The sequence below is a fragment of the Taudactylus pleione genome, unplaced genomic scaffold, assembly GCF_031769625.1.
Source record: "Taudactylus pleione unplaced genomic scaffold, aTauple2 ptg001612l, whole genome shotgun sequence".
Taxonomy (NCBI): domain Eukaryota; kingdom Metazoa; phylum Chordata; class Amphibia; order Anura; family Myobatrachidae; genus Taudactylus; species Taudactylus pleione.
The window spans coordinates 168,072-188,998 of NW_028286009.1; the positions used below are offsets into that span (position 1 = coordinate 168,072).

The window sequence follows — 20,927 nt, forward strand, 5'->3', positions numbered from 1 at the left end:
GTGTAGGATGATGTTAGTTGGGCTAGTGGTAAGTGCCAATGGAGTGTAGGGTGATGTTGATGTAGTGGTAAGTGCTCATGGAGTGCAGGATGATGTTAGCTGGGCTAGTGGTAAGTGCCAATGGAGTGTAGGGTGATGTTGGTGTAGTAGTAATTGCTCATGGAGTATAGGGTGATGGTAGTTGGTGTAGTGGTAGGTGCTCATGGAGTGTAGGGTGATGATAGTTGGTGTAGAGGTAAGTGCTCTTGGAGTGTATGGTGATGTTAGTTGGTGTAGTGGTAAGTGCTCATGGAGTGTACGGTGATGTAAGTTGGTGTAGTGGTACGTGCTCATGGAGTGTAGGTTGATGTAAGTTGCTGTAGTGGTAAATGCTCATGGAGTGTAGAGTGATGTTGGTGTAGTGGTAAGTGTTCATGGAGTGTAGGGTGATGTTGGTGTAGTGGTAAGTGTTCATGGAGTGTAGGGTGATGTTGGTGTAGAGGTAAGTGCTCATGGAGTGTAGGGTGATGTTAGTTGGTGTAGTGGTAAGTGCTCATGGAGTGTAAGGTGATGTAAGTTGGTGTAGTGGTAAGTGCTCATGGAGTGTAGGGTGATGTTAGTTGGTGTAGTGGTAAGTGCTCATGGAGTGTAGGGTGATATTGGTAGAGTGGTAAGTGCTCATGGAGTGTAGGGTGATGTTAGTTGGTGTAGTGGTAAGTGCTCATGGAGTGTAAGGTGATGTAAGTTGGTGTCGTGGTAAGGGCTCATGGAGTGTAGGGTGATGTTAGTTGGTGTTGAGGTAAGTGCTCATTGAGTATAGGATGATGTTAGTTCGTCTAGCGGTAAGTGCTAATGGAGTGTAGCGTGATGTTGGTGTAGTGGTAAGTGCTCATGGAGTGTAGGGTGATGTTAGTTGGTGTAGTGGTAAGTGCTCATGGAGTGTAGGGTGATGTTGGTGTAGATGTAAGTGCTCATGGAGTGTAGGATGATGTTAGTTGGGCTAGTGGTAAGTGCCAATGGAGTGTAGGGTGATGTTGATGTAGTGGTAAGTGCTCATGGAGTGCAGGATGATGTTAGCTGGGCTAGTGGTAAGTGCCAATGGAGTGTAGGGTGATGTTGGTGTAGTAGTAATTGCTCATGGAGTATAGGGTGATGGTAGTTGGTGTAGTGGTAGGTGCTCATGGAGTGTAGGGTGATGATAGTTGGTGTAGAGGTAAGTGCTCTTGGAGTGTATGGTGATGTTAGTTGGTGTAGTGGTAAGTGCTCATGGAGTGTACGGTGATGTAAGTTGGTGTAGTGGTACGTGCTCATGGAGTGTAGGTTGATGTAAGTTGCTGTAGTGGTAAATGCTCATGGAGTGTAGAGTGATGTTGGTGTAATGGTAAGTGTTCATGGAGTGTAGGGTGATGTTGGTGTAGTGGTAAGTGTTCATGGAGTGTAGGGTGATGTTGGTGTAGAGGTAAGTGCTCATGGAGTGTAGAGTGATGTTGGTGTAGTGGTAAGTGTTCATGGAGTGTAGGGTGATGTTGGTGTAGTGGTAAGTGTTCATGGAGTGTAGGGTGATGTTGGTGTAGAGGTAAGTGCTCATGGAGTGTAGGGTGATGTTAGTTGGTGTAGTGGTAAATGCTCATGGAGTGTAGAGTGATGTTGGTGTAGTGGTAAGTGCTCATGGAGTGTAGGGTGATGTTGGTGTCGTGGTAAGGGCTCATGGAGTGTAGGGTGATGTTAGTTGGTGTTGAGGTAAGTGCTCATGGAGTGTAGGATGATGTTAGTTGGTCTAGCGGTAAGTGCTCATGGAGTGTAAGGTGATGTAAGTTGGTGTAGTGGTAAGTGCTCATGGAGTGTAAGGTGATGTTACTTGGTGTAGTGGTAAGTGCTCATGGAGTGTAAGGTGATGTAAGTTGGTGTAGTGGTAAGTGCTCATGGAGTGTAGGGTGATGTTAGTTGGTGTAGTGGTAAGTGCTCATGGAGTGTAGGGTGATATTGGTAGAGTGGTAAGTGCTCATGGAGTGTAGGGTGATGTTAGTTGGTTTAGTGGTAAGTGCTCATGGAGTGTAAGGTGATGTAAGTTGGTGTCGTGGTAAGGGCTCATGGAGTGTAGGGTGATGTTAGTTGGTGTTGAGGTAAGTGCTCATGGAGTATAGGATGATGTTAGTTCGTCTAGCGGTAAGTGCTAATGGAGTGTAGCGTGATGTTGGTGTAGTGGTAAGTGCTCATGGAGTGTAGGGTGATGTTAGTTGGTGTAGTGGTAAGTGCTCATGGAGTGTAGGGTGATGTTGGTGTAGATGTAAGTGCTCATGGAGTGTAGGATGATGTTAGTTGGGCTAGTGGTAAGTGCCAATGGAGTGTAGGGTGATGTTGATGTAGTGGTAAGTGCTCATGGAGTGCAGGATGATGTTAGCTGGGCTAGTGGTAAGTGCCAATGGAGTGTAGGGTGATGTTGGTGTAGTAGTAATTGCTCATGGAGTATAGGGTGATGGTAGTTGGTGTAGTGGTAAGTGCTCATGGAGTGTAGGGTGATGTTAGTTGGTGTAGTGGTAAGTGCTCATGGAGAGTAGGGTTATGTTATTTGGTGTAGTGGTAAGTGCTCATGGAGTGTAGGGTGATGATAGTTGGTGTAGAGGTAAGTGCTCTTGGAGTGTATGGTGATGTTAGTTGGTGTAGTGGTAAGTGCTCATGGAGTGTACGGTGATGTAAGTTGGTGTAGTGGTACGTGCTCATGGAGTGTAGGTTGATGTAAGTTGCTGTAGTGGTAAGTGCTCATGGAGTGTAGAGTGATGTTGGTGTAGTGGTAAGTGTTCATGGAGTGTAGGGTGATGTTGGTGTAGTGGTAAGTGTTCATGGAGTGTAGGGTGATGTTGGTGTAGAGGTAAGTGCTCATGGAGTGTAGGGTGATGTTAGTTGGTGTAGTGGTAAATGCTCATGGAGTGTAGAGTGATGTTGGTGTAGTGGTAAGTGCTCATGGAGTGTAGGGTGATGTTGGTGTAGTGGTAAGTGCTCATGGAGTGTAAGGTGATGTAAGTTGCTGTAGTGGTAAGTGCTCATGGAGTGTAGGGTGATGTTAGTTGGTGTAGTGGTAAATGCTCATGGAGTGTAGAGTGATGTTGGTGTAGTGGTAAGTGCTCATGGAGTGTAGGGTGATGTTGGTGTCGTGGTAAGGGCTCATGGAGTGTAGGGTGATGTTAGTTGGTGTTGAGGTAAGTGCTCATGGAGTGTAGGATGATGTTAGTTGGTCTAGCGGTAAGTGCTAAAGGAGTGTAGCGTGATGTTGGTGTAGTGGTAAGTGCTCATGGAGTGCAGGATGATGTTAGTTGGTGTAGTGGTAAGTGCCAATGGAGTGTAGGGTGATGTTGGTGTAGTGGTAAGTGCTCATGGAGTATAGGGTGATTGTAGTTGGTGTAGTGGTAAGTGCTCATGGAGTGTAGGGTGATGTTGATGTAGTGGTAGGTGCTCATGGAGTGTAATGTGATGTTAGTTGGTGTAGTGGTAAGTGCTCATGGAGTGTAATGTGATGTTAGTTGGTGTAGTGGTCAGTGCTCATGGAGTTTAAGGTGATGTAAGTTGGTGTAGTGGGAAGTGCTCATGGAGTGTAGTGTGATGTTAGTTGGTGTAGTGGTAAGTGCCCATGGAGTGAAGGGTGATGTTGGTGTAGTGGTAAGTGCTCATGGAGTGTAAGGTGATGTAAGTTAGTGTAGTGGTAAGTGCTCATGGAGTGTAAGGTGATGTTACTTGTTGTACTCGTAAGTGCTCATGGAGTGTAAGGTGATGTAAGTTGGTGTAGTGGTAAGTGCTCATGTAGTGTAGGGTGATGTTAGTTGGTGTAGAGGTAAGTGCTCATGGAGTGTAGGGTGATGTTAGTTGGTGTAGTGGTAAGTGCTCATGGAGTGTAAGGTGATGTAAGTTGGTGTAGTGGTAAGTGCTCATGGAGTGTAAGGTGATGTTACTTGGTGTAGTGGTAAGTGCTCATGGAGTGTAAGGTGATGTAAGTTGGTGTAGTGGTAAGTGCTCATGGAGTGTAGGGTGATGTTAGTTGGTGTAGAGGTAAGTGCTCATGGAGTGTAGGGTGATGTTAGTTGGTGTAGTGGTAAGTGCTCATGGAGTGTAAGGTGATGTAAGTTGGTGTAGTGGTAAGTGATCATGGAGTGTAAGGTGATGTAAGTTGGTGTAGTGGTAAGTGCTCATGGAGTGTAAGGTGATGTTAGTTGGTGTAGTGGTAAGTGCTCATGGAGTGTATGGTGATGTTAGTTGGTGTTGTTGTAAGTGCTCATGGAGTGTAAGGTGATGTTAGTTGGTGTAGTGGTAAGTGCTCATGGAGTGTAAGGTGATATTGGTAGAGTGGTAAGTGCTCATGGAGTGTAGGGTGATGTTAGTTGGTGTAGTGGTAAGTGCTCATGGAGTGTAAGGTGATGTAAGTTGGTGTCGTGGTAAGGGCTCATGGAGTGCAGGGTGATGTTAGTTGGTGTTGAGGTAAGTGCTCATGGAGTGTATGGTGATGTTAATTGGTGTAGTGGTAAGTGCTCATGGAGAGTAGGGTTATGTTATTTGGTGTAGTGGTAAGTGCTCAAGGAGTGTAGGGTGATGATAGTTGGTGTAGAGGTAAGTGCTCTTGGAGTGTATGGTGATGTTAGTTGGTGTAGTGGTAAGTGCTCATGGAGTGTACGGTGATGTAAGTTGGTGTAGTGGTACGTGCTCATGGAGTGTAGGTTGATGTAAGTTGCTGTAGTGGTAAGTGCTCATGGAGTGTAAGGTGATGTTACTTGGTGTAATGGTAAGTGCTCATGGAGTGTAAGGTGATGTAAGTTGGTGTAGTGGTAAGTGCTCATGGAGTGTAAGGTGATGTTAGTTGGTGTAGTGGTAAGTGCTCATGGAGTGTATGGTGATGTTAGTTGGTGTTGTTGTAAGTGCTCATGGAGTGTAAGGTGATGTTATTTGGTGTAGTGGTAAGTGCTCAAGGAGTGTAGGGTGATGATAGTTGGTGTAGAGGTAAGTGCTCTCGGAGTGTACGGTGATGTAAGTTGGTGTAGAGGTAAGTGCTCATGGAGTGTAGGGTGATGATAGTTGGTGTAATGGTAAGTGCTCATGGAGTGTAAGGTGATGTAAGTTGGTGTAGTGGTAAGTGCTCATGGAGTGTAGGGTGATGTTAGTTGGTGTAGAGGTAAGTGCTCATGGAGTGTAGGGTGATGTTAGTTGGTGTAGTGGTAAGTGCTCATGGAGTGTAAGGTGATGTAAGTTGGTGTAGTGGTAAGTGATCATGGAGTGTAAGGTGATGTAAGTTGGTGTAGTGGTAAGTGCTCATGGAGTGTAAGGTGATGTTAGTTGGTGTAGTGGTAAGTGCTCATGGAGTGTATGGTGATGTTAGTTGGTGTTGTTGTAAGTGCTCATGGAGTGTAAGGTGATGTTATTTGGTGTAGTGGTAAGTGCTCAAGGAGTGTAGGGTGATGATAGTTGGTGTAGAGGTAAGTGCTCTCGGAGTGTATGGTGATGTTAGTTGGTGTAGTGGTAAGTGCTCATGGAGTGTACGGTGATGTAAGTTGGTGTAGTGGTACGTGCTCATGGAGTGTAGGTTGATGTAAGTTGCTGTAGTGGTAAGTGCTCATGGAGTGTAAGGTGATGTTACTTGGTGTAATGGTAAGTGCTCATGGAGTGTAAGGTGATGTAAGTTGGTGTTGTGGTAAGTGCTCATGGAGTGTAGGGTGATGTTAGTTGGTGTAGAGGTAAGTGCTCATGGAGTGTAAGGTGATGTTACTTGGTGTAGTGGTAAGTGCTCATGCAGTGTAAGGTGATGTTAGTTGGTGTAGTGGTAAGTGCTCATGGAGTGTAGGGTGATGTTAGTTGGTGTTGAGGTAAGTGCTCATGGAGTGTAGGGTGATGTTAGTTGGTCTAGCGGTAAGTGCTAAAGGAGTGTAGCGTGATGTTGGTGTAGTGGTAAGTGCTCATGGAGTGCAGGATGATGTTAGTTGGTGTAGTGGTAAGTGCCAATGGAGTGTAGGGTGATGTTGGTGTAGTGGTAAGTGCTCATGGAGTATAGGGTGATTGTAGTTGGTGTAGTGGTAAGTGCTCATGGAGTGTAGGGTGATGTTAGTTGGTGTAGTGGTAAGTGCTCATGGAGTGTAGGATGATGTTAGTTGGGCTAGTCATAAGTGCCAATGCAGTGTAGGGTGATGTTGGTGTAGTGGTAAATGCTCATGGAGTGTAGGGTGATGTTGGTGTAGAGGTAAGTGCTCACGGATTGTAGGATGATGTTAGTTGGGATAGTGGTAAGTGCCAACGGAGTGTAGGGTATTGTTGGTGTAGTGGTAATTGCTCATGGAGTGCAGGATAATGTTAGTTGGGCTAGTGGTAAGTGCCAATGGAGTGTAGGGTGATGTTGGTGTAGTGGTAAGTGCTCATGGAGTATAGGGTGATGGTAGTTGGTGTAGTGGTAAGTGCTCATGGAGTGTAGGGTGATGTTAGTTGGTGTAGTGGTAAGTGCTCATGGAGAGTAGGGTTATGTTATTTGGTGTAGTGGTAAGTGCTCATGGAGTGTAGGGTGATGTTAGTTGGTGTAGTGGTAAGTGCTCATGGAGTGTAGGGTGATGTTAGTTGGTGCAGTGGTAAGTGCTCATGGAGTGTAGGGTGATGTTAGTTGGTGCAGTGGTAAGTGCTCATGGAGTGTAGCGTGATGTTGGTGTAGTGGTAAGTGCTCATGGAGTGTAGGGTGGGTGATGTTAGTTGGTGTAGTGGTAAGTGCTCATGGAGTGTAGGGTGGGTGATGTTAGTTGGTGTAGTGGTAAGTGCTCATGGATTGTAGGGTGATGTTGGTGCAGTGGTAAGTGCTCATGGAGTGTAAGGTGATGTTGGTGTAGTGGTAAGTGCTCATGGAGTGTAGGGTGATGTTAGTTGGTGTAGTAGTAAGTGCTCATGGGGTGTAGGATGATGTTAGTTGGTGTAGTTGTAAGTGCTCATGGAGTGTAGGATTATGTTAGTTGGTGTAGTGGTAAGTGCTCATGGAGTGTAGGGTGATGTTAGTTGGTGTAGTGGTAAGTGCTCATGGAGTGTAGGATGATGTTAGCTGGGCTTGTGGTAAGTGCTCATGGAGTGTATGGTGATGTTGGTGTAGTGGTAAGTGCTCATGGACTGTAGGGTGATGTTAGTTGGTGTAAAGGTAAGTGCTCATGGAGTGTAGGATGATGTTAGTTGGTCTAGCGGTAAGTGCTAATGGAGTGTAGCGTGATGTTGGTGTGTAGTGGTAAGTGCTCATGGAGTGTAGGATGATGTTCTTTGGTGTAGCTGTAAGTGCTAATGGAGTGTAGCGTGATGTTGGTGTAGTGGTACGTGCTCATGGACTGTAGGATGATGTTAGTTGGTCTAGTGGTAAGTGCTCATGGAGTGCAGGATGATGTTAGATGGGCTAGTGGTAAGTGCCAATGGAGTGTAGGGTGGTGTTGGTGTAGTGGTAAGTGCTCATGGAGTGTAAAGTGATGTAAGTTGGTGTAGTGGTAAGTGCTCATGGACTGTAGGATGATGTTAGTTGGTGTAGTGGTAAGTGCTCATGGAGTGTAGGGTGATGTTGGTGTAGTGGTACGTGCTCATGGACTGTAGGATGATGTTAGTTGGTCTAGTGATAAGTGCTCATGGAGTGTAGGGTGATGGTAGTTGGTGTAGTGGTAAGTGCTCATGGAGTGTAGGGTGATGTTGGTGTAGTGGTAAGTGCTCATGGGGTGCATGGTGATGTTGGTGTAGTGGTAAGTGCTCATGGAGTGTAGGGTGATGTTGGTGTAGTGGTACGTGCTCATGGACTGTAGGATGATGTTAGTTGGTCTAGTGGTAAGTGCTCATGGAGTGCAGGATGATGTTAGATGGGCTAGTGGTAAGTGCCAATGGAGTGTAGGGTGGTGTTGGTGTAGTGGTAAGTGCTCATGGAGTGTAGGGTGATGTTGTTGTAGTGGTAAGTGCCCATGGAGTGTATGGTGTTGTAAGTTGGTGTAATGGTAAATGCTCAAGGAGTGTAGGGTGATGGTAGTTGGTGTAGTGGTAAGTGCTCATGGAGTGTAGGGTGATGTTGGTGTAGTGGTAAGTGCTCATGGGGTGCATGGTGATGTTGGTGTAGTGGTAAGTGCTCATGGAGTGTAGGATGATGTTAGTTGGGCTAGTGGTAAGTGCCAATAGAGTGTAGGGTGATGTTGGTGTAGTGGTAAGTGCCCATGGAGTGTATGGGGATGTAAGTTGGTGTAGTGGTAAATGCTCATGGTTTAGGGTGATGGTAGTTGGTGTAGTGGTAAGTGCTCATGGAGTGTAGGGTGATGTTGGTGTAGTGGTAAGTGCTCATGGAGTGCATGGTGATGTTGGTGTAGTGGTAAGTGCTCATGGAGTGTAGGATGATGTTGGTTGGGCTAGTGCTAAGTGCCAATAGAGTGTAGGGTGATGTTGGTGTAGTGGTAAGTGCTCATGGAGTGTAGGGTTATGTTATTTGGTGTAGTGGTAAGTGCTCATGGAGTGTAGGGTGATGTTAGTTGGTGTAGTGGTAAGTGCTCATGGAGTGTAGGGTGATGTTAGTTGGTGCAGTGGTAAGTGCTCATGGAGTGTAGGGTGATGTTAGTTGGTGCAGTGGTAAGTGCTCATGGAGTGTAGGGTTATGTTGGTGTAGTGGTAAGTGCTCATTGAGTGTAGGGTGATGTTGATGTAGTGGTAAGTGCTCATGGATTGTAGGGTGATGTTAGTTGGTGTAGTGGTAAGTGCTCATGGAGTGTAGGGTGATGTTGGTGTAGTGGTAAGTGCTCATGGAGTGTAGGGTGATGTTAGTTGGTGTAGTGGTAAGTGCTCATGGAGAGTAGGGTTATGTTATTTGGTGTAGTGGTAAGTGCTCATGGAGTGTAGGGTGGTTAGTTGGTGTAGTGGTAAGTGCTCATGGAGTGTAAAGTGATGTAAGTTGGTGTAGTGGTAAGTGCTCATGGAGTGTAGGGTGATGTTGGTGTAGTGGTAAGTGCTCATGGACTGTAGGATGATGTTAGTTGGTGTAGTGGTAAGTGCTCATGGAGTGTAGGGTGATGTTGGTGTAGTGGTACGTGCTCATGGACTGTAGGATGATGTTAGTTGGTCTAGTGATAAGTGCTCATGGAGTGTAGGGTGATGGTAGTTGGTGTAGTGGTAAGTGCTCATGGAGTGTAGGGTGATGTTGGTGTAGTGGTAAGTGCTCATGGGGTGCATGGTGATGTTGGTGTAGTGGTAAGTGCTCATGGAGTGTAGGATGATGTTAGTTGGGCTAGTGGTAAGTGCCAATAGAGTGTAAGGTGATGTTGGTGTAGTGGTAAGTGCCCATGGAGTGTATGGGGATGTAAGTTGGTGTAGTGGTAAATGCTCATGGTTGAGGGTGATGGTAGTTGGTGTAGTGGTAAGTGCTCATGGAGTGTAGGGTGATGTTGGTGTAGTGGTAAGTGCTCATGGAGTGCATGGTGATGTTGGTGTAGTGGTAAGTGCTCATGGAGTGTAGGATGATGTTGGTTGGGCTAGTGGTAAGTGCCAATAGAGTGTAGGGTGATGTTGGTGTAGTGGTAAGTGCTCATGGAGTGTAGGGTTATGTTATTTGGTGTAGTGGTAAGTGCTCATGGAGTGTAGGGTGATGTTAGTTGGTGTAGTGGTAAGTGCTCATGGAGTGTAGGGTGATGTTAGTTGGTGCAGTGGTAAGTGCTCATGGAGTGTAGGGTGATGTTAGTTGGTGCAGTGGTAAGTGCTCATGGAGTGTAGGGTTATGTTGGTGTAGTGGTAAGTGCTCATTGAGTGTAGGGTGATGTTGATGTAGTGGTAAGTGCTCATGGATTGTAGGGTGATGTTAGTTGGTGTAGTGGTAAGTGCTCATGGAGTGTAGGGTGATGTTGGTGTAGTGGTAAGTGCTCATGGAGTGTAGGGTGATGTTAGTTGGTGTAGTGGTAAGTGCTCATGGAGAGTAGGGTTATGTTATTTGGTGTAGTGGTAAGTGCTCATGGAGTGTAGGGTGGTTAGTTGGTGTAGTGGTAAGTGCTCATGGAGTGTAAAGTGATGTAAGTTGGTGTAGTGGTAAGTGCTCATGGAGTGTAGGGTGATGTTGGTGTAGTGGTAAGTGCTCATGGACTGTAGGATGATGTTAGTTGGTGTAGTGGTAAGTGCTCATGGAGTGTAGGGTGATGTTGGTGTAGTGGTACGTGCTCATGGACTGTAGGATGATGTTAGTTGGTCTAGTGATAAGTGCTCATGGAGTGTAGGGTGATGGTAGTTGGTGTAGTGGTAAGTGCTCATGGAGTGTAGGGTGATGTTGGTGTAGTGGTAAGTGCTCATGGGGTGCATGGTGATGTTGGTGTAGTGGTAAGTGCTCATGGAGTGTAGGATGATGTTAGTTGGGCTAGTGGTAAGTGCCAATAGAGTGTAAGGTGATGTTGGTGTAGTGGTAAGTGCCCATGGAGTGTATGGGGATGTAAGTTGGTGTAGTGGTAAATGCTCATGGTTGAGGGTGATGGTAGTTGGTGTAGTGGTAAGTGCTCATGGAGTGTAGGGTGATGTTGGTGTAGTGGTAAGTGCTCATGGAGTGCATGGTGATGTTGGTGTAGTGGTAAGTGCTCATGGAGTGTAGGATGATGTTGGTTGGGCTAGTGGTAAGTGCCAATAGAGTGTAGGGTGATGTTGGTGTAGTGGTAAGTGCTCATGGAGTGTAGGGTGATGGTAGTTGGTGTAGTGGTAAGTGCTCATGGAGTGCATGGTGATGTTGGTGTAGTGGTAAGTGCTCATGGATTGTAGGATGATGTTAGTTGGGCTAGTGGTAAGTGCCAGTAGAGTGTAGAGTGATGTTGGTGTAGTGGCAAGTGCTCATGGAGTGTAGGATGATGTTAGTTGGTCTAGCGGTAAGTGCTAATGGAGTGTAGGGTGATGTTGGTTTAGTGGTAAGTGCTCATGGAGGGTAGGGTGATGTTGGTGTAGTTGTAAGTGCTCATGGAGTGTAAGGTGATGTTAGTTGGTGTAGTGGTAAGTGCTCATGGAGTGTAGGGTGATGTTGGTGTAGCCGTAAGTGCTCATGGAGTGCAGGGTGATGTTGGTGTAGTGGTAAGTGCTCATGGAGTGTAGGATGATGTTAGTTGGGCTAGTGGTAAGTGCCAATGGAGTGTAAGGTGATGTTGGTGTAGTGGTAAGTGCTCATGGAGTGTAGGGTGATGTTAGTTGGTGTAGAGGTATGTGCTCATGGAGTGTAGGATGATGTTAGTTGGTCTAGTGGACAGTGCTAATGGAGTGTAGGGTGATGTTGATGTAGTGGTAAGTGCTCGTTGAGAGTATATTAATGTTAGTTAGGATGTGGACAAATATTTTAAGTAATATGAGACTATTACATTGGGTACTAAGAAGCTGTCATGGAGAGCACTGTATGATGGAGTTACTTGTAGCCGGGAAGGCTAGAGTGATGGACAGTAAGGTAATTCTAGTGGTCATGGTGAATCATGCATATGTTAATGTCAGATGGGGTAGTATGGTCATGTTTCTTGGAGAAGTATAGCTATGTTACTTGAGGGGGTAGAGAAGACAGTGTGTCTCGGGTATGTAGAGTGGGGTGAAGAGGACAGTGTGTGGCGGTTATGGAGAGTGGGATGAAGAGGACAGTGTGTGGCGGTTATGTACAGTGTGGCGGAGAGGTCAGTGTGTGCCGGTTATGGAGAGTGGGGTGGAGAGGACAGTGTGTGCTGGTTAAGTGGAGTGTGACGGAGAGGACAGTGTGTGCCGGTTATGGAGAGTGGGGTGGAGAGGACAGTGTGTGCCGGTAATGGAGAGTGGGGTGGAGAAGACAGTGTGTGCCGGTTATGGAGAGTGGGGTGGAGAGGACAGTGAGTGGCGGTTGTGGAGAGGACAGTGTGTGGCGGTTATGGAGAGTGGGGTGGAGAGGACAGTGTGTGCCGGTAATGGAGAGTGGGGTGGAGAGGACAGTGTGTGACGGTTATGGAGAGTGGGGTGGAGAGGACAGTGTGTGGCGGCTATGGAGAGTGGGGTGGAGAGTACAGTGTGTGCCGGTTATGGAGAGTGGGGTGGAGAGGACAGTGTGTGGCTTTTATGTAGAATGGGGTGTAGAGGACAGTGTATGCTAGTTATGGAGAGTGGGGTGGAGAGGAGTGTGTGTGGCTTTTATGTAGAGTGGGGCGGAGAGGACAGTGTGTGGCGGTTATGGAGAGTGGGGCAGAGAGGACAGTGTGTGCTGGTAATGGAGAGTGGGGTGGAGAGGACAGTATATGCCAGTTATGGAGAGTGGGGCGGAGAGGACAGTGTGTGCCGGTTATGGAGAGTGGGGCGGAGAGGACAGTGTGTGCCGGTTATGGAGAGTGGGGCGGAGAGGACAGTGTGTGCCGGTTATGGAAAGTGGGGTGGAGATGACAGTGTGTGCCGGTTATGGAGAGTGTGGCGGAGAGGACAGTGTGTGCCGGTTTTGTAGAGTGGGGTGGAGAGGACAGTGTTTGCCGGTTATGGGGAGTGGGGTGGAGAGGACAGTGTGTGTCGGTTATTTGGAGTGGAGAGGAGAATGGAGTGGAGAGCTTGGCCCGGCCATGTAGAGGCGGTGGAGAGAGAACCTATCGTCATGTGTCACAGGTGGCAGTAATATATGACATCAGGACAGGTGGCAGTAATATATGACATCAGGACAGGTGGCAGTAATATGTGACATCAGGACAGGTGGCAGTAATATGTGACATCAGGACAGGTGGCTGTAATATGTGACATTAGGACAGGTGGCTGTAATATGTGACATTAGGACAGGTGGCAGTAATATGTGACATTAGAACAGGTGGCAGTAATATGTGACATCAGGAGAGGTGGCAGTAATATGTGACATTAGGACAAGTGGCAGTAATATGTGACATTAGGACAGGTGGCAGTAATATGTGACAGGACAGGTGGCAGTAATATGTGACATCATGACAGGTGGCAGTAATATGTGACATCAGGACAGGTGGCAGTAATATGTGACATTAGGACAGGTGGCAGTAATATGTGACATCAGGACAGGTGGCAGTAATATGTGACATCAGGACAGGTGGCAGTAATATGTGACATCAGGACAGGTGGCAGTAATATGTGACCTCAGGACAGATGGCTGTAATATGTGACATCAGGAGAGGTGGCAGTAATATGTGACATTAGGACAGGTGGCAGTAATATGTGACATTAGGACAGGTGGCAGTAATATGTGACATCAGGACAGGTGGAAGTAATATGTGACATCAGGAGAGGTGGAAGTAATATGTGACATTAGGACAGGTGGCAGTAATATGTGACATCAGGACAGGTGGAAGTAATATGTGACATCAGGACATGTGGTATGTAATTGTCCTGGCTGTGTAGTCAGATGATAATTGCCGGTCACAGCTCTGCTTTCTTCTGCAGGAGGCGCTGGTGGGAAGGGTGTTTGGGGGGCTCCAGGACAGGTCTACAGTTATCAGGAGCCTGACGCCCGAGACCCCAATTATGATGAATTTGCCCAGGTAAGGACCGAGCTGTTATTATAAGGGGGAAGCATTAGGCACAGCTGGGTGCTCCTAATAATGTCTGTAGTAAGAATGAGCATTAAGACACGTAGGCATTTTACTGTCGTGAAATTCCATCCGCACTTCTGCATTTCATTTACCTGCTGCCCCACCTTCCAGACCCCAACCCCACATTACAGGGATCATAGGCAAACGCAGGGGGGGGGGGGTTCCGTCTGCCTGGAAACCCCCCTCCCCAGCCCACACCATTACCACAATAGAAATAGTAATATAGTAGAATATTAATAGTGCTGCATGTTCTTGGAATGGTGCACTCATCTAAAATAAAAACATTCAGCTCAGGCAGGATGGACCTACTGCTGCATCTAATGGTTACTGTGATAACTGGTACTGTATATGCTGGAATTATGACACACAATACACTATGTATGACACATTTTAAAGCTGGTTAAGTGCTAATTCTACCCTCTTCATGGACTGGCCACACTCACTGTCAAATCAAGCATTTGGAAACCCCCCTCTAGAAATCCTGCGTTTGCCACTGGGGATTGTACTAACATCGCAGAGGGATGGGGGTCTGTAGCGAGACCAGCTGGTCTTTGCCTCGTGGTGGTGCGTTACTCTAATTCCTTCCCCTGGTACCGCGGTTCGGGATTATGTGCAGAGCGTGACATTGGACTCGGGTATAGTTACTAAAGTGAGAGTTCTTAGAAGTGGAGATGTTGCCCATAGCAACCATTCAGATTCTACTTATCATTTATCTAGCACCTTCTAGAAGATGATAGAACTTGATTGGTTGCTATGGGCAACATCTCCACTTCTAAAATCTCTCACTTTAGTAAATATACCCCACAGTCTCGTGACCTTTCTCACACCCTCCATAAGTCATAGGCTCATGGCTTACGGCCCCCATCCACGGTGAGATTCAAACTTGGTAAGATCAGTTGTACGATTTCCCTTGAAATTCTTCATAAGATGTGGTCACATGGTGTATGATGATAGGATAAGATGTGGTCACATGGTGTACGATGGATCACACATGGTGTACGATAGATCATTAAGATCGTCGGATACGATGTGGTCACATGGTGTACGATGGATCATTAAGATCGTAGGATAAGATGTGGTCACATGGTGTACGATGGATCATTAAGATCGTAGGATAAGATGTGGTCACATGGTGTACGATGGATCATTAAGATCGTAGGATAAGATGTGGTCACATGGTGTACGATGGATCATTAAGATCGTAGGATAAGATGTGGTCACATGGTGTACGATGGATCATTAAGATCGTAGGATAAGATGTGGTCACATGGTGTACGATAGATCAATAAGATCGTAGGATAAGATGTGGTCACATGGTGTACGATAGATCATTAAGATCGTAGGATAAGATGTGGTCACATGGTGTAAGATAGATCATTAAGATCGTAGGATAAGATGTGGTCACATGGTGTACGATAGATCATTAAGATCGTAGGATAAGATGTGGTCACATGGTGTACGATGGATCATTAAGATCGTAGGATAAGATGTGGTCACATGGTGTACGATTGATCATTAAGATCATAGGATAAGATGTGGTCACATGGTATACGATAGATCATTAAGATCATAGGATAAGATGCATAGAAGTGTATCACATCGTACACGATCAGTTGAGATCTCTCTGCAAAACCATCTGATCTGCGATCCAACTAGACGACGTCATGGACGCGCATCGGAGTCACAGAAGACTCAAAATACAACTATTTGCAAACGATTGGTCTGTCCAACCTGTAGAAAATGCCAAAATCGTGTTAACAATCGTCCCGTGTATGGCCAGCATTAGAAAGAGGGACCCACATGTCTGATATATGTGTAAGGGGAGAGAGAGGATGGGGAATTCCTAAGCTATTCACCCCTCAATAACTGACTTCCACGTACAGGTCCCACACCAGCAGACACATATATGTAATAACTGACTTCCATGTACATGTACCACACCAGCAGACACATATATGTAATAACTGACTTCCATGTACAGGTCCCACACCAGCAAACACATATATGTAATAACTGACTTCCATTTACAGGTCCCACACCAGCAGACACGTATATGTAATAACTGACTTCCATGTACAGGTCCCACACCAGCAAACACATATATGTAATAACTGACTGCCATGTACAGGTCACACACCAGCACACACATATATGTAATACCTGACTTCCATATACAGGTCCCACACCAGCACACACATATATGTAATAACTGACTGCCATGTACAGGACTCACACCAGCAAACACATATATGTAATAACTGACTGCCATGTACAGGTAACACACCAGCACACACATATATGTAATAACTGACTTCCATATACAGGTCCCACACCAGCAAAACACATATATGTAATAACTGACTGCCATGTACAGGTAACACACCAGCACACACATATATGTAATAACTGACTTCCATATACAGGTCCCACACCAGCACACACATATATGTAATAACTGACTTCCATGTACAGGTCCCACACCAGCAGACACATATATGTAATAATTGACTTTCTTGTACAGGTCCTACAGGCAGGTAAATGGGATTTGAATCTTCTCTGACCTGTAACATCCTCCCCATCCTCCTACCCCTCTGCCATCACATGATGTGCTGAGAGCCTGTGTCTGGCAGCCAGGGACCATGTGATTTGTATCTTCTCTGACCTATAACATCCTCCCCATCCTCCTACCCCTCTGCCATCACATGATGTGCTGAGAGCCTGTGTCTGGCAGCCAGTGACCATGTGATTTGTATCTTCTCTGACCTATAACAACCTCCTCATCCTCCTACCCCTCTGCCATCACATGATGTGCTGAGAGCCTGTGTCTGGCAGCCAGTGACCATGTGATTTGTATCTTCTCTGACCTATAACAACCTCCTCATCCTCCTACCCCTCTGACATCACATGATGTGCTGAGAGCCTGTGTGTGGCAGCCAGGGACCATGTGATTTGTCTCTTATTTGACCTGTAACATCCTCCTCATCCTCCTACCCCTCTGCCATCACATGATGTGCTGAGAGCCTGTGTCTGGCAGCCAGGGATCATGTGATCTGTCTCTTCTCTGACCTGTAACATCCTCCCCCTCCTACCCCTCTGCCATCACATGATGTGCTGAGAGCCTGTGTCTGGCAGCCAGGGACCATGTGATCTGTCTCTTCTCTGACCTGTAACATCCTCCCCCTCCTCCTACCCCTCTGCCATCACATGATGTGCTGGGAGCCTGTGTCTGGCAGCCAGGGACCATGTGATTTGTATCTTCTCTGACCTGTAACATCCTCCCCCTCCTCCTACCCCTCTGCCATCACATGATGTGCTGAGAGCCTGTGTCTGGCAGCCAGGGACCATGTGATCTGTCTCTTCTCTGACCTGTGACATCCTCCCCCTCCTACCCCTCTGCCATCACATGATGTGCTGAGAACCTGTGTCTGGCGGCCAGAGACCATGTGATTTGTCTCTTCTCTGACCTGTAACATCCTCCCCATCCTCCTACCCCTCTGCCATCACATGATGTGCTGAGAACCTGTGTCTGGCAGCCAGAGACCATGTGATCTGTCTCTTCTCTGACCTGTAACATCCTCCCCATCCTCCTATCCCTCTGCCATCACATGATGTGCTGAGAGACTGTGTCTGGCAGCCAGGGACCAAGTGATTTCTCTCTTCTTTGACCTATAACATCCTCCTCATCCTCCTACCCCTCTGCCATCACATGATGTGCTGAGAGACTGTGTCTGGCAGCCAGGGACCAAGTGATTTGTCTCTTCTTTGACTTATAACATCCTCCCCATCCTCCTACCCCTCTGCCATCACATGATGTGCTGAGAGCCTGTGTCTGGCAGCCAGAGACCATGTGATCTGTCTCTTCTCTGACCTGTAACATCCTCCCCATCCTCCTACCCCTCTGCCATCACACGATGTGCTGAGAGCCTGTGTCTGGCAGCCAGGGACCATGTGATTTGTCTCTTCTCTGACCTGTAACATCCTCCTCATCCTCCTACCCCTCTGCCATCACACGATGTGCTGAGAGCCTGTGTCTGGCAGCCAGTGACCATGTGATTTGTATCTTCTCTGACCTATAACAACCTCCTCATCCTCCTACCCCTCTGCCATCACATGATGTGCTGAGAGCCTGTGTCGGGCAGCCAGGGACCACGTGATCTGTCTCTTCTCTGACCTGTAACATCCTCCCCATCCTCCTACCCCTCTGCCATCACATGATGTGCTGAGAGCCTGTGTCTGGCAGCCAGGGACCATGTATTCTGTCTCTTCTCTGACCTGTAACATCCTCCCCATCCTCCTACCCCTCTGACATCACATGATGTGCTGAGAGCCTGTGTCTGGCAGCCAGGGACCATGTGATTTGTCTCTTCTCTGACCTGTAACATCCTCCCCATCCTCCTACCCCTCTGCCATCACATGATATACTGAGAGACTGTGTCTGGCAGCCAGGGACCATGTGATTTGTCTCTTCTCTGACCTGTAACATCCTCCCCATCCTCCTACCCCTCTGCCATCACATGATGTGCTGAGAGACTGTGTCTGGCAGCCAGGGACCATGTGATCTGTCTCTTCTCTGACCTGTAACATCCTCCCCATCCTCCTATCCCTCTGCCATCACAAGATGTGCTGAGAGACTGTGTCTGGCAGCCAGGGACCAAGTGATTTCTCTCTTCTTTGACCTATAACATCCTCCTCATCCTCCTACCCCTCTGCCATCACATGATGTGCTGAGAGACTGTGTCTGGCAGCCAGGGACCAAGTGATTTGTCTCTTCTTTGACTTATAACATCCTCCCCATCCTCCTACCCCTCTGCCATCACATGATGTGCTGAGAGCCTGTGTCTGGCAGCCAGAGACCATGTGATCTGTCTCTTCTCTGACCTGTAACATCCTCCCCATCCTCCTACCCCTCTGCCATCACACGATGTGCTGAGAGCCTGTGTCTGGCAGCCAGGGACCATGTGATTTGTCTCTTCTCTGACCTGTAACATCCTCCTCATCCTCCTACCCCTCTGCCATCACACGATGTGCTGAGAGCCTGTGTCTGGCAGCCAGTGACCATGTGATTTGTATCTTCTCTGACCTATAACAACCTCCTCATCCTCCTACCCCTCTGCCATCACATGATGTGCTGAGAGCCTGTGTCGGGCAGCCAGGGACCACATGATCTGTCTCTTCTCTGACCTGTAACATCCTCCCCATCCTCCTACCCCTCTGCCATCACATGATGTGCTGAGAGCCTGTGTCTGGCAGCCAGGGACCATATATTCTGTCTCTTCTCTGACCTGTAACATCCTCCCCATCCTCCTACCCCTCTGACATCACATGATGTGCTGAGAGCCTGTGTCTGGCAGCCAGGGACCATGTGATTTGTCTCTTCTCTGACCTGTAACATCCTCCCCATCCTCCTACCCCTCTGCCATCACATGATATACTGAGAGACTGTGTCTGGCAGCCAGGGACCATGTGATTTGTCTCTTCTCTGACCTGTAACATCCTCCCCATCCTCCTACCCCTCTGCCATCACATGATGTGCTGAGAGACTGTGTCTGGCAGCCAGGGACAAAGTGATTTGTCTCTTCTTTGACCTATAAAATCCTCCTCATCCTCCTACCCCTCTGCCATCACATGATGTGCTGAGAGACTGTGTCTGGCAGCCAGGGACCAAGTGATTTGTCTCTTCTTTGACCTATAACATCCTCCCCATCCTCCTACCCCTCTGCCATCACATGATGTGCTGAGAGCCTGTGTCTGGCAGCCAGAGACCATGTGATCTGTCTCTTCTCTGACCTGTAACATCCTCCCCATCCTCCTACCCCTCTGCCATCACACGATGTGCTGAGAGCCTGTGTCTGGCAGCCAGGGACCATGTGATTTGTCTCTTCTCTGACCTGTAACATCCTCCCCATCCTCCTACCCCTCTGCCATCACATGATGTACTGAGAGACTGCCTGGCAGCCAGGGACCATGTGATTTGTCTCTTCTCTGACCTGTAACATCCTCCCCATCCTCCTACCCCTCTGCCATTCCATGATGTGCTGAGAGCCTGTGTCTGGCAGCCAGGGACCATGTGATTTGTCTCTTCTCTGACCTGTAACATCCTCCTACCTCTCTGCCATCACATGATGTGCTGAGCCTGTGTCTGGCAGCCAGGGACCAGGTGATCTGTCTCTTTTCTGACCTGTAACATCCTCCCCATCCTCCTACCCCTCTGCCATCACATGTTGTGCTGAGAACCTGTGTCTGGCAGCCAGGGACCATGTGATTTGTATCTTCTCTGACTTGTAACATCCTCCCCATCCTCCTACCCCTCTGCCATCACATGATGTGCTGAGAGCCTGTGTCTGGCAGCCAGGGACCATGTGATTTGTATCTTCTCTGACCTGTAACATCCTCCCCATCCTCCTACCCCTCTGCCATCACATGATGTGCTGAGAGACTGTGTATGGCAGCCAGTGACCATGTGATTTGTATCTTCTCTAACCTATAACAACCTCCTCATCCTCCTACCCCTCTGCCATCACATGATGTGCTGAGAGACTGTGTCTGGCAGCCAGGGACCATGTGATCTGTCTCTTCTCTGACCTGTAACATCCTCCTCATCCTCCTACCCCTCTGCCATCACATGATGTGCTGAGAGCCTGTGTCTGGCAGCCAGGGACCATGTGATCTGTCTCTTCTCTGACCTGTAACATCCTCCTCATCCTCCTACCCCTCTGACATCACATGATGTGCTGAGAGCCTGTGTCTGGCAGCCAGGGACCATGTGATTTGTCTCTTCTCTGACCTGTAACATCCTCCCCATCCTCTTACCCCTCTGCCATCGCATGATGTGCTGAGAGCCTGTGTCTGGCAGCCGGGGACCATGTGATCTGTCTCTTCTGTGACCTGTAACATCCTCCCCATCCTCCTACCCCTCTGCCATCACATGATGTGCTGAGAGCCTGTGTCTGGCAGCCAGTGACCATGTGATTTGTCTCTTTTCTGACCTGTAACATCCTCCCCATCCTCCTACCCCTCTGCCATCACATGTTGTGCTGAGAGCCTGTGTCTGGCAGCCAGAGACCATGTGATTTGTCTCTTCTCTGACCTGTAACATCCTCCTCATCCTCCTACCCCTCTGCCATCACATGATGTGCTGAGAGCCTGTGTCTGGCAGCCAGGGACCATGTGATCTGTCTCTTCTCTGACCTTTAACATCCTCCCCCTCCTACCCCTCTGCCATCACATGATGTGCTGAGAACCTGTGTCTGGCGGCCAGAGACCATGTGATTTGTCTCTTCTCTGACCTGTAACATCCTCCCCATCCTCCTACCCCTCTGCCATCACATGATGTGCTGAGAACCTGTGTCTGGCAGCCAGGGACCATGTGATTTGTCTCTTCTCTGACCTGTAACATCCTCCCCATCCTCTTACCCCTCTGCCATCGCATGA

The 20,927-nt window shown here is 47.8% G+C and overlaps 1 protein-coding gene across 1 annotated transcript in view; it reads left to right on the forward strand.

The window, feature by feature from the left end:
* The window catches only part of LOC148442117 (programmed cell death protein 4-like), a 332,847-nt gene that overhangs the window by 160,441 nt on the left and 151,479 nt on the right, over positions 1-20,927 (forward strand). Inside the window, exon 3 of the mRNA XM_088464215.1 lies at positions 13,348-13,445. Within this exon, the coding sequence (XP_088320341.1) occupies positions 13,348-13,445 (98 nt within the window). The remainder of the gene's footprint in view (positions 1-13,347; positions 13,446-20,927) is intronic.